At 41.2% G+C, this 13064-nt stretch overlaps 1 protein-coding gene across 1 annotated transcript in view; it reads left to right on the forward strand.

Annotated features, from left to right (window-relative positions):
- Nucleotides 1–397: 397 nt before the first annotated feature.
- Nucleotides 398–13064, forward strand: part of LOC129857708 (nucleolar GTP-binding protein 2-like) — a 28196-nt gene continuing 15529 nt past the window's right edge. The window contains exons 1-7 of the mRNA XM_055926210.1: nucleotides 398–581; nucleotides 1020–1110; nucleotides 1365–1459; nucleotides 1781–1920; nucleotides 8977–9161; nucleotides 9421–9487; nucleotides 10695–10853. Of these exons, the coding sequence (XP_055782185.1) occupies nucleotides 518–581; nucleotides 1020–1110; nucleotides 1365–1459; nucleotides 1781–1920; nucleotides 8977–9161; nucleotides 9421–9487; nucleotides 10695–10853 (801 nt within the window). The 5' untranslated portion in view covers nucleotides 398–517. The remainder of the gene's footprint in view (nucleotides 582–1019; nucleotides 1111–1364; nucleotides 1460–1780; nucleotides 1921–8976; nucleotides 9162–9420; nucleotides 9488–10694; nucleotides 10854–13064) is intronic.

A 13064-nucleotide genomic window follows, 5' to 3' on the forward strand; every position in this document is an offset into this window, starting at 1 on the left:
GGTTTCCTTAACTATAATAGGGATAAAGAAACATAATTTTACCTCATAAAATCGAATTGTGCAAATGTAAAATTCATATTCATAAATGTAAATTAATTAATAAAAAAAAAACTCTTCCGTGTTTTCTATAAGGAATTCGAACAGTACATTCTACATTATTCTAATAAGAAAGCTGCTAAAACAATCAATATGTGTGTATATTTTAAGGTCTTAGTATAATCTGTAATTTGTTGTACCCCTTAGCATATGTTACCGTTGTCTGTTTGTATACTTCTTGTATGTATACTGGTTTGTCTGCAATAAATACAATTTTAAAAAAGACAAATAAAATATCAATACACAAAAAAGATATACACGTACTGTCGCTCTCTGATGACGTCTTTCCGGAATGTGCTGGACTCTGAGTTAAAACACGTGGTTCGGGTACAAAGAAGAAGTTGAAGATATAACTTTACATTTTGAAGAGTGATTTCGCTTATTGTTCATCGTCTACGTGTGTGTCAGATAACCTGCCAAGATGGTGAAGCCACGGTTCAAGGGGAAAAGCACGATAAACACCTCGACTTCCAGCAGTAATCCTGGTAAGTTACAGTCAATGCGCGATGTAACGTTACTGTTTGTTTACAGCTAATGTTAGCTAGCTAACCCGATAGACTTTCTCTCTGAAAAGACGAAACGGACAGATCCAACCTTACCTAACTATCTATGCAGAAACATTTGGTGCATATGTGACATTCGTGTTAGTTACAAATGGAAAAGTATACAATATGTTTGGCACTGACATAATTAGTTCGCTACAGTAACTAGCTAATTTAGCTACACATTATGTCTAACGTTATGCCAAAAACACAACATAACTTCCATAACAACATTGAGAACTACACGTTATATGGATTTCCAATATTGTTCTGACACTGACATTTAATTAACCCAAAATACCACCACCTATAATCTCCCAACACTGTGTGACATGAAATTGCTATGTCACCATAACTTTACCTTATGACTACCTTTTACAGACCGACCCAAGACTCCTGCAGGTTCAGGCAACAGCATGAGGGACCGAGCAACTGTCAAGCGTCTGAATATGTACAGACAAAAGCAGAGATGGTAAATGATGGGTGGGGGGAAAATGTGACACTTCCCCTGTGACTTGCATATTAACTATTTTCTTTAATGCTAGTGTAACGCTCAGGTCAGGGTTTGACACAATACCCAGATAGAGCACACTAGTTCCTGGTATGCCACAGTTAGCTCATCTTTATTCTTTCTCGTTTAAAAGGATTGTTTTGTAATATATTTGACTGTAACATCATTTCCATGCACCTGCTTTCGTGACCACTGACTATTTCTTCTGCCATTAGCAACAACAGAGGCCAGGTGATCAAGCGTTTGTCGTACCAGTCCACTGTGGCTGATGGGACACAGGCCAGAGTGGAGCCCAACATCAAATGGTTTGGTGAGTAGTGCAATTGCCACACTGTCACTGGCTAACCCACAAATTCTCTTCTGTTTTTATTGATTGGACATGTATAATGGCAAATTGTCTAACAATTGATCAGCTCTGAGCAAGTTCAAACTGTATACAGAATGGTGAAGTTCTTGTCAATAATGACTGGCAAACCCTTGATTTTAAGAATAAATCAGTTTTTATGCCTTTTTTAAATATCTGTGTACAGAGATAAGATTGCAGCCTCAACTCACACACACACACACACACACACACACACACACACACACACACTGGATAATTCTTCCCCTCTGGTCTCCTCTGTCTCAGCAAACACTCGGGTCATCAAGCAGTCATCCCTACAGAAGTTCCAGGATGAGATGGGTGCGGTGAAGAAGGACCCATACCGTGTGGTGATGAAACAGAGCAGGCTGCCAATGTCACTCCTGCACGACAGAGTCAAGGCACATGTGAGTACCAAACAGGGTCGCATTAATTTGGGAACACTATAGTGTGGTCACGATACCAGCATTTTGACCTCAATAGCAGGTCTAGTATCATGATGCGGAAACAATACCATTGCAAAAAATGTCACAGCATAACCACTGGCCTTTTTTTAACATATGTTGATAACTAGTTTTATTTAACCTTCGTTTAGTACAACATCTAAAATAATGTATTCAATTTCTTTCAAAAAATCAAACACCATATTAATAACCCCCTAGAGTATGTATGTATGTGAGACTTCTTATATATCCTAGATATGACAGACACTTCAAAATGTTGTTCTTTATTTATTTTTTGACTGTCATTTTTGCCATTTGTGAATGTGCTATTCAATTTGTTACTATGGACTACAGTAGTAAATGCCAAATTCAATATTTTATCACATTTTTATACTCTTAAGCATTAAATAACAGAAGAATATCTCTTCTAAAATGTAATTTGAGACATACAGTATCAGGGTTAATATAATCATCGATGGCCATAATATTGTGCCAAATGACATTCATTAGACCTATGATCCATTTTTGTTTACAGCTAAATAATGTAATAGTTCCAAAACAACGTAAAGAAGTCTTTGAAGGTCATTTCTGAAGCTTCTATACTGCAGTAGTCTACACCCCTCAAACTCGACCCTGGACCTCGAAGCCAGTTCCACTGCTTGTTTTCATTGTTCCCCTTTAATCAGGCACTGATTTAGACCAGGTGGGTATAATACATTTTCAGGTAGAACAGCAAACCAGTAGGCTCCGGACCGTGTATGGTAAGAGTTGAATACCCCTGGTCTACGCAGTACACACCATAGGAATACAATGGATTTTACATAGCATATTACAATTCCAGGAGTGTATTTTAACTCCCAGGGTGAAATGCTCCGCCCAGGGCTGCTGGCTGATGCTAGCAAGCCCAGACAAATGCAAAATAGTCTAAATATATTGCCTTCATACTTAAGTTATGCAGCCAACAAGTGCTCAGCATTTGTGGGAACTCCTTTAAGACTGTTGGAAAAGCAACCTCATGAAGCTGGTTGAGAGAATGTCAAGAGTGCAAAGCTGTCATCGTGCAAAGGGTGGATACTTTGAAGAATCTTAAATATGAAATATACTTTGTTGGTTACTACATGATTCCGTATATATTTCATAGTGTTGAGGTCTTCACTATTATTCTACAATGTAGAAAATAGTAAAAATAAAGGAAAAACCCTGGAATGAGTAGTTCTGTCAACTTTGACTGGTACTGTATGTTCGTCATTGTCACTCAAATCATTCAAATGTAGTTGCTAGTAGAATAACACTACAATGCAAATGTTCTGTGTACAGTGGCAAGAAAAAGTATGTGAACCCTTTGGAATTATCTGGATTTCTACATAAAATTGACATAAGTCACAACAATATTCAAACTCGGTGTGCTTAAACTAATAACACACAAATTATTGTATTTTTCTTGTCTATTTTGAATATACAATTTAAACATTCACAGTGCAGTTTGGAAAGTGTGAACCCCAAAAGCTAATTGGAGTCATGAGTCAACTAACCTGGAGTCGAATCAATGAGACGAGATTGGGGATTTTGGTTAGAGCTGCCCTACCACGCCCCATAAAAAAACTCATAAAATGTTAGTTTGCTATTCACAAGAAGCATTGTCTGATGTGAACCATGCGTCGAACAAAAGAGATATCAGAAGACCCAAGATTAAGAAGTGTTGACCTGCATAAAGTTGGAAAGGGTTACAAAAGTATCTCTAAAAGCTTTGATGTTCATCAGTCCACGGTAAGACAAATTGTCCATTTATAGAGTTCAGCACTGTTGCTACTCTCCGTAGGAGTGGCCGTCCTGCAAAGTTGACTGCAAGAGCACAGCGCAGAATGCTCAATAAGGTTAAGAAGAATCCTAGCGTGTCAGCTGAAGACTAACAGAAATCTCTGGAAGATGCTACCATCTCTGACGAGTCTACGATACGTAAAACACTAAACAAGAATGGTGTTCATGGGAGGGCGCCATGGAAGAAGCCACTGCTGTCCAAAAAAACATTGCTGCATGTCTGAAGTTCATAAGTAGACCTGGATGTTCCACAGCGCAACTGGAAAAATATTCTGACGGATGAAACTAAAGTTGAGTTGTTTGGAAGGAAGGAACATACAACACTGTGTGGAGAGAAAAAAGGCCCAGCACACCAACTTCAAAACCTCATCCCAACTGTAAAGTATGGTGGTTTTAGCATCATGGTTTGGGGCCGCTTTGCTGCCTCAGGGTCTGGACAGCTTGCTATCATCGATGGAAAAATGAATTCCCAAGTTTAAAGGTGTTTGATGGGGTTGAGGTCAGGGCTCTGTGCAGGCCAGTCAAGTTCTTCCACACCGCTCTCGACAAACCATTTCTGTATGGACCTGGCTTCGTGCACCGGGGCATTGAAAGTAGCAGCTCTAGCAGGGCATAAATTTGGCAAATTTACTTGTTTGAAAGCTGGCATCCTATGATGGTCCCACGTTGAAGTCAGTCACTGAGCTCTTCAGTAAGGCCATTCTGCTGCTAATGTTTGTCTATGGAGATTGCATGGCTGTGTGCTCGTATTGTATACACCTGTCAGCAACGGGTGTGGCTGAAATAGCCAAATCCACTAATTTGAAAGGGTGTCCATACACTATATATATATAAACACTCTCTCTAGGTTCTGTTGGATAAATAACTCTGCAACCATGTGATGTAAAGCCATAGCAAGTGAGGTTTTTCTTTTTTCCCCCGATTTATGATCAATAAAAATAAAGGCTTCACTGAAATCTAACAATACAGCTCCACCTATCATATTACTATCTGTTTATTTTAACCATCAGTCATCTGAGTCAGTGCAGTACAAGATGAGTGCCCTTCTCTTTATTCTTGCTGAAAGTCAGTAGTTAACTTATTGTAAAATCATTACTCTGTTTTCCTCAGGTAGCCGATTTCTTCGAGCCTGGTTACGCCAGATTGAGCATTCTTTCGGGTTCAACCAGGCTATGTTTGTGACCTATTGGCATATTCCCGCTTGTTTTGCTCCACTTCACAGTGAACTAACCTGTCTGTATCGCGTTGTTTTGCAAGAAATAGTTTGATGCAGTCAGCCAACTTTGCACCCCTGCCACCGGTGATTTTTGCTACACAACGTTCCTGTAGAACTTTTTCTAAAGCCATTATTTTCTCAACTGTAGCCTATGCATTATGAGGATTCCTGCTATGAAAGTATCTGCCTGTCCCTGTTTTGTGGCCGGCTGCTGTGTGTGCGAGCCACTCTCACTCCCTCTCCTAACTGTGCACATGGTGGAGGGAGAGAGGGATTTAGAGAAGCTCAGAACGCTACTACAGGAAAATGTACAGTTTTCAAAGCTACTGTTTTAGTTACATCAAGTAGCCTTCGCCTAGTGCTGGAAATGTTATGTATGTACAGTTGAAGTCGGAAGTTTACGTACACCTTAGCCAAATACATTTAAACTCCGTAAAAAAATGTAATCCCTGTAAAAATTCCCGGTCTTAGGTCAGTTAGGATCACCACTTTATGTTAAGGATGTGAAATGTCAGAATAATAGTAGAGAAATTATTTATTTCAGCTCTTTCACATTCCCAGTGGGTGTGAAGTTTATACACTTGGTATTTGGTAGCGTTGCCTTTAAATTGTTTAACTTGGGTCTAATGTTTCGGATAGCTTACCACAATAAGTTGGGTGAATTTTCGCCCATTCCTCCTGACAGGTTTGTAGGACTCCTTGCCCCCACATGCTTTTTCAGTTCTTTGCCCACAAATTTTCTATGGGATTGAGGTCAAGGTTTTGTGATGGCCACTCCAATACCTTGACTTTGTTGTCCTTAAGCCTTTTTGCCACAACTTTGGAAGTATGCTTGGGGTCATTGTCCATTTGGAAGACCCATTTGTGACCAAGCTTTAACTTCCTGACTGATGTCTTGAGATATTTCTTCTATCAGTTCATATAGGTCATACTGAGAACACGGTGCCCCATATATCCACATAATTGTCCTGCCACATGATGCCATCTATTTTGTGAAGTGCACCAGTCCCTCCTGCAGCAAAGCACCCCCACAACATGATGCTGCCACCCAAGTGCTTCACGGTTGGGATGGTGTTCTTCGGCTTGCAAGACTCCCTTTTCCTCCAAACATAATGATGGTCATTATGGCCAAACAGCTCTATTTTTGTTTAATCAGACCAGAGGACATTTCTCCATGTGCAGTTGCAAACCGTAGTCTGGCGTTTTTATGGTAGTTTTGGAGCAGAGGCTTCTTTCTTGCTGAGTGGCCTTTCAGGTTATGTTGACTTAGGACTCGTTTTACTGTGGATATAGATACTTTTGTACCTGTTTCCTCCAGCATCTTTACAAGGTCCTTTTGCTGCTGTTCTGGGATTGATTTGCACTTTTCACACCAAAGTACGTTCATCTCTAGGAGACAGAACGCGTCTCCTTCCTGAGCGGTATGACGGCTGCGTGGTCCCATGTTGTTTATACTTGCGTACTATTGTTTGTACTGATGAACGTGGTACCTTAAGGTGTTTGGAAATTGCTCCCAAGGATGAACCAGACTTGTGGAGGTGTACAATTAGTTTTTTTCTGAAGTCATGGCTGATTTCTTTTGATTTTCCCATGATGTCAAGCAAAGAAGCACTGAGTTTGAAGGTAGGCCTTGAAATACATCCACAGGTACACCTCCAATTGACTCAAATTATGTCAATTATCCTAATTATCCTATCAGAAGCTTCTAAAGCCACGACATCATTTTCTGGAATGTTCCAAGCTGTTTAAAGGCACGGTCAACTTAGTGTATGTAAACGTCTGATCCACTGGAATTATGATACAGTGAAATAATCTGTCTATAAACAATTGTTGTAAATAGGAGTTGTATCATGCACAAAGTAGATGTCCAAACCGACTTGCCAAAACTATAGTTTGTTAACATGAAATTTGTGGAGTGGTTGAAAATGTTGTTTTTAATGACTTCAACCTAAGTGTATGTAAACTTCCGACTTCAACTGTATGTATTAATAAAAAAACAATTGTAGGGACATTAGCCCACATTTTACTAATGGATGAATCAATTATCCTACATGGCTATATAGAAACACTATCATATTTTTAGTTATCAATCTAGCTAAATGTTCTGAGTACCCTCCTTCCTTCCTTCCTTAGGATGTGAGTATTATCGCTTATAGGCCAATATGCACAAAGATGTCAAATTCTCTGAAGAGCAAAAAATAAGTCTGATAATTCTGGGTCCTATTTTGACAGGTTTCACATCAAAATATCAATCATGCATTCCCTGTATATGTTAGATGAAATAATAGCTTTTTAAAATCAAAGTCTACCATCTCTGTCTTACTTGGCACAGGGTAATTGTCCAGAGCCCTGCCACTAATGTGCAGTGAATGTCCTTGTATTTGTTATCGAGGAACATGGTCAAATTGATCACAATTTGACTTATTGTCCATTTCCATTGCCCCAAAAGTCTCCAAGCAACACTCCTGTCCAGTTCTTCATGTTCTCTTTGAACATTGTTGTTGACTGAGTTTCAGTGTTCTTTTCCCTCTAAATGGCTCCATATGCGTGTAAGACCTTTCAAGATGCTCAAAGCTGTTGGAGATGAATGGCCTTTTCCTTTTTTTTTACTCTCCCTCCTTTCCCCACTCCTCCTTCCTTCTCTTGCCATTTTATGTCTTAAGCCATTTTGGGAATTGAGCCCCATGCCAAAGCAATGTGAGCAAGTCCAGATATGTTGCATAAGTCATTTTTAATTGGATGCCAATTTTGGTCCTCTATCTTTTGATCTGTCCCTGATCTTCACTGTTTGTTGGCAGAAAGGTCTTTGTCAGGTCTCCTATTTTATGGTGATGTTTTCACCATAGTTTCTGTCTTCAGTCGTTAACGCGTATTTGGTAAATGTCATTTACTGTTAGATTCTAATTTTAAAAGCCAGGGCTAGCAATAGAATACTGCAAAAAAAAGACCAGAAGGGGTGGAAGAATGAAACGGGAGGTGATAGACGCATAGTTTTAGAAAGAACAACCTCAAACATCCTGGCGGATGGTCATAGTGAAGCTGAAATTTTAAACATCATTGCTTTTGACAAGATCCATAAACTGTTTGCTTTCTCTCTCTCTCTCCATGTTGGAATAGGACTAAGGCTTCCTTTTACGGCTGTGTTGGAGGGTAATTTAACTCCTAATCAGATCTGGCTCAGACAATGCAGTTTATTGACAGTTTCACTGCATACTTGGGGTTCTGCGTGTTGTGTTTGTTCTCCACCGTTGTTTATTGGTGGAACCCCTGGAACATGGCCACAGCTCCGTCGCATAAAGCTTTGCGGTTTGCACGAACTAATTATAACCTAACATATACCTCACACGGAACACACATGGAATTCTACATCACTGTTCTTTCTCTCCACTACTGTTCCACCCAAGAGTTTTGTTCCAGCTGTAACCACCTCCAAGCCGTTGGGTTTTTATTCTGCTTGTTTCTTCGCAGTGCGAGAAATAAGCTGTTGCTATAGTGGAAGCATTTATTTTGCATTGCATGCAGCATTACAAAGCCACGCTATAGCCGCACTATACAACGCAGGCGGCCATAAATCTGTTGTGCGAGCACAGAGCTGCTTTCCTCCAGCCCCCTGGGTTGTGGTTTGTCTGTAAGGGAGCTGAACAACTTGCAGACATTACGTTTTGAGGACACTTGTGGTTGTAGAGCTCAGACACCCATTGAAAACCATAATAAGGGAGTACAGCACAGATGTAATTGCCTCTATCGTCCCACATTTCCACATCCGTCTTTCACATCTATTGTAAAGTCTTCCCCTCGTCTGTCTTCTGAATGTCTCCCTCCTGTCGCTTCTCTCCTTTGGAAGCAGCTGTGATAGAATAGCCTGTCAAATAGATTGCAAAAGACCATTTTTCTCCTCCTGTTATTTAACCAATGCAGTGTATGTCAAGCAATTTTGTCTAAATTATCTCTCCCCATTTCCTCCCCTTGGCCACCATCTTCTGCAGAACTCTAAGGTACACATCCTGGACACCGAGGGCTTTGAGACCACGTTTGGGCCCAAGGCGCAGCGTAAACGACCCAACCTGATGGTGGGAGACATGAAGGACCTGGCAGAACAGGCCGAGGTCTCGGCACAGACCTACAGCGCTGAGAAGGACCGCGACCTGGTCACAGAGGACGACGGGGTCAGGTAAGTGCAGTAGCTCCTGTCACTTTGGCACCGTTAATTCTGTCACTGATGTCACTTTGACTGACAGTGACAATGCCTTCAAACAGTACTGTGCTTTTTCAGGTATTCTACTACCCCAATTCCATGATTGATACTCCATCATTTTCTTTGGTTTGATAATATAGCCTAGGTTTTGACTGTGTCAGACCACATGAGCGGTTCCAGTCTGTGGTTATTGTTAGGGTGTTCACCTGTTGAACTGTATGTTATCTACACACAGAGCGGAAGCTCGTGAGGAGATCTTCAAGAAGGGCCAGTCGAAGAGGATTTGGGGAGAACTCTACAAGGTACAGCATCTTTCTATCGGATTGATATAGGAATGTTTATTATAGTTCACCTTTGTCTTTCCTAATAGAGACTACGTACGGTGCAGGTATCAGGGTTGCGAACTTGCCGCTGTATCTTTCTCATATCGAAGTTAATGACAGAATGCGTCCCTACGCTTCCTACAAATAGAATATCAAAGTTCAGAGCGGGATGTCCGATATGGCATAACAGAACTCTTCATCCAATAAAATGACGTGTGACAGCTGTAACCAGCCATCCCGCGTCCCCTAACTAGCCATTAGTCTACTCAGTTGCTTTTCTCCCTCTGTTCTTTCTGTTTATCACCATCAGTTAAAAAAAAAAAAAGTGAATTAGCCTTGATGGCGAGCTGGGGTGTGCAGTTATGGGGTTGAACACGCGAGCGAAGTGGATAGGCGTCTTCATTTCACCTGTAAGGACAAAGCAGGCCAGTCTGACTAAGCTTTGTTGTCATGCAGCCTCGGAGTCACTGCCATAGAGGGAAAATGGAGCACAGTGACAGTCATGCTTGTACCTTTACATCACTGAAAATGAAGTTTCAAACCCAAACCACTTTCTACTGCAAATTGGCACTAATGTTCTATAGTTTTATGAACCATGTCGCGGGCTGTTTTTAAACTACTCCTGGGCCGCACGTTTTTGGTTTGATAACAAGCAACCTTGTTTAGTCATGTTAGCTAACAACATGGTACCATGGCTATGCAAACATTTGGCGGGCACGGGGATAACGGAATAGGGATAGATGGCCCACTCAAAGAGATGCTTCAAAGGTAGGCTGCATATGCCGAATCAATGTAATTCTAAGCTAAATCTGTATAGAAATGTATTTTTCTGGTGTTCCTTAAATTCTCTTTGGTGCCCAACTTTTGGGAGGAGTGTGTGAATGAGTGAGCGGGAGAGAGGATCATTATGCATTTATTTTTCTAACTACATTGAGGCCTTTAAATATGAGCAAATCAGCTATTTTCTGCCTTAGCCTTTTCTATTATACCGTGTGAAGTTGAAATTGTGTTGTATTAAGTAGAAGTGTTTGTGAAATGTTGGTATTGTAACAACCTCGTTCTGAAAATAGGCACATTTTGGGGCCTTCATCAGTTTGCATCCCTGAAGTATAGTGATTTTAGATCAACTAAGAACTCTCAAACCCTGACTCTGCTTCCTCTCTCAATCTCACTCCTTAACTCGCAGGTGATAGACTCGTCAGACGTCATCATACAGGTGCTGGATGCCCGCGACCCCATGGGTACGCGCTCGCAGAGCATCGAGACCTACATGAGGAAGGAGAAGCCTTGGAAGCACCTGATCTTCGTGCTCAACAAGTGCGACCTCATCCCCACCTGGGTCACGGTAAGAGACCCCTTAACTTTATCCTGAGACAAATACACATGTAGTGGGGTAATAATTATCGTATATGAGTATTACACTGAACAAAAATATCAGTGCAATATGTAAAGTGTTGGTCCCATGTTTCATGAGCTGAAATAAGAGCCCAGAAATGTTCCATACGCGCAAAGTTTGTGCACAAATGTGTTTACATTCTTGTTAGCATGTATTTTTTGCCAAGATAATCCATCCTCCTGACAGGTGTGGCATATCTAGAAGCTCATTAAACAGCATGATCATTACACAGGTGCATCTTGTGCTGGGAACAATACAAAGCCAGTAAAAAAGAAGGCCCGCACACTGTTAAAGGCCCATCTTAAATGTGCAGTTTTGTCACACAACACAATGCTACAGATATCTCAAGTTTTGAGGGAGATACAAATTGGCATGCTGAATGCAGGAATGTCCACCAGAGCTGTTGCCAGAGCATTGAATGTTAATTTCTCTACCATAATCCACTTCCCAAATCATTTGCGAATTTAGCAGTAAGTCCAACTTGCTTCACAACCGCATACCACGTGTAACCACGCCGAGGACCTCCACATCCGGCTTTTTCAACTGCGGGATCATCTGAGACACCCTGACAGCTGATGAAACTGGGTTTGCACAACCAAAGAATTTCTGAAAAAAACGTCAGAAACCGTCTCAGGGAAGCTCCTCTGCGTGCTCGTCGTCCTCACCAGGGTCTTGACCTGACTGCTTTTCAGTGTCGTAACCGACTTCAATGGGCAAATGCTTACCTTTGATGGCCACTGTCACGATGGAAAAGTGTGCTCTTAAGGGAAGAATCCCGGTTTCAATTGTACCAGGCAGATGGCAGACCGCGTGTTTGGGCGAGAGGTTTGCTGATGTCAACGTTGTGAACAGAGTGCCCCATGGTGGGGTTGTGGTATGGGCAAGGCAAGGCATAAGCTATGGACAACGAACACAATTGCATTTTATTGATGGTTATTTGAATGCGCGGAGATACCATGACAAGATCCTGAGGTCCGTTGTCGTGGAATTCATCCGCCGCCAGCAACTCCTGTTTCAGCATGATAATGCACGGCCCCATGTCGCAAGGATCTGTACACAATTCCTGGAAGCTGAAAATGTCCCAGTTCTTCCAAGCGCTGCATACTCACCAGACATGTTACCAATTGAGAATGTTTGGGATGCTCTGGATCGACGTGTACAACAGCCTGTTCCAGTTCCCGCCAATATCCAGCAACTTCTCACAGCCATTGAAGAGGAGTGGAACAACATTCCACAGGCCACAATCAACAGCCTGATCAACTCTATGCTAAGGAGATGTGTCGTGCTGCATGAGGCAAATGGTGATCACACCAGATACTGACTGTTTTTCTGATCCAGCCCCCTACCTTTTTTTAAGCTATCTGTGAGCAGCAGATGCATATCTGTATTCCCAGTCATGTGAAATCCATAGATTAGGACCTAATGAATGTATTTTAAATGACTGATTTCCTTATAGGAACTTTAACTCAGTAAGATCTTTGAAATTGTTGCATGTTTCGTTGATATTTTTGTTCTGTGTGTGTATATAAACCTCCCGTACGTCTCATAATAAAACTAAGCAATTAGCCTATTAAAATATGTTTCTGACTCCAAAAGATAAATGGCAATATGCATGAGACTACGTTTGAGTTAAAGTCAATCAAGAAATGTCTGATAATGGAGTTCTAAATAGAAGTGTATTTAATGACTTTGTAAAATGAGGCATGAAGCTTAAGTTGCAAGCATTACAAGGCATTATTCCAAGCGCATGGATCTTAACCTTAGCTTTCAAGACAAAGCATGAACAAATATGCCTTATAAGACCTTGAAGCCTAGGAAATGAGAATTGATCATACAACTTTGCTCCATGGACTGGATACAGGATAAGAGAGCGAACAGACCTTGAGTCCATTGATACCCTCTGAGGTATAACCTTTTCAACCTAAAAACAACTACAATTGACCAATCAAACGATACCAGGTTTTTGGTAACCTGATCACCAAGGCCCAATCTCCACAGGATGTCACAGCATTTAAAGGCTTGTGTGGGGTATGAGACCATTGTAAGTAAGACAGAATTCCTGATGACAATAACCCCATTGCATAGAGGAATTCAGTGTTCCCCCTGTAAAGATATGAGTTACCACTTCTGACTCACTTCCCACTTCTGACACCATTTTTT

The sequence above is a fragment of the Salvelinus fontinalis genome, chromosome 6 (genome assembly GCF_029448725.1).
Source record: "Salvelinus fontinalis isolate EN_2023a chromosome 6, ASM2944872v1, whole genome shotgun sequence".
Taxonomy (NCBI): domain Eukaryota; kingdom Metazoa; phylum Chordata; class Actinopteri; order Salmoniformes; family Salmonidae; genus Salvelinus; species Salvelinus fontinalis.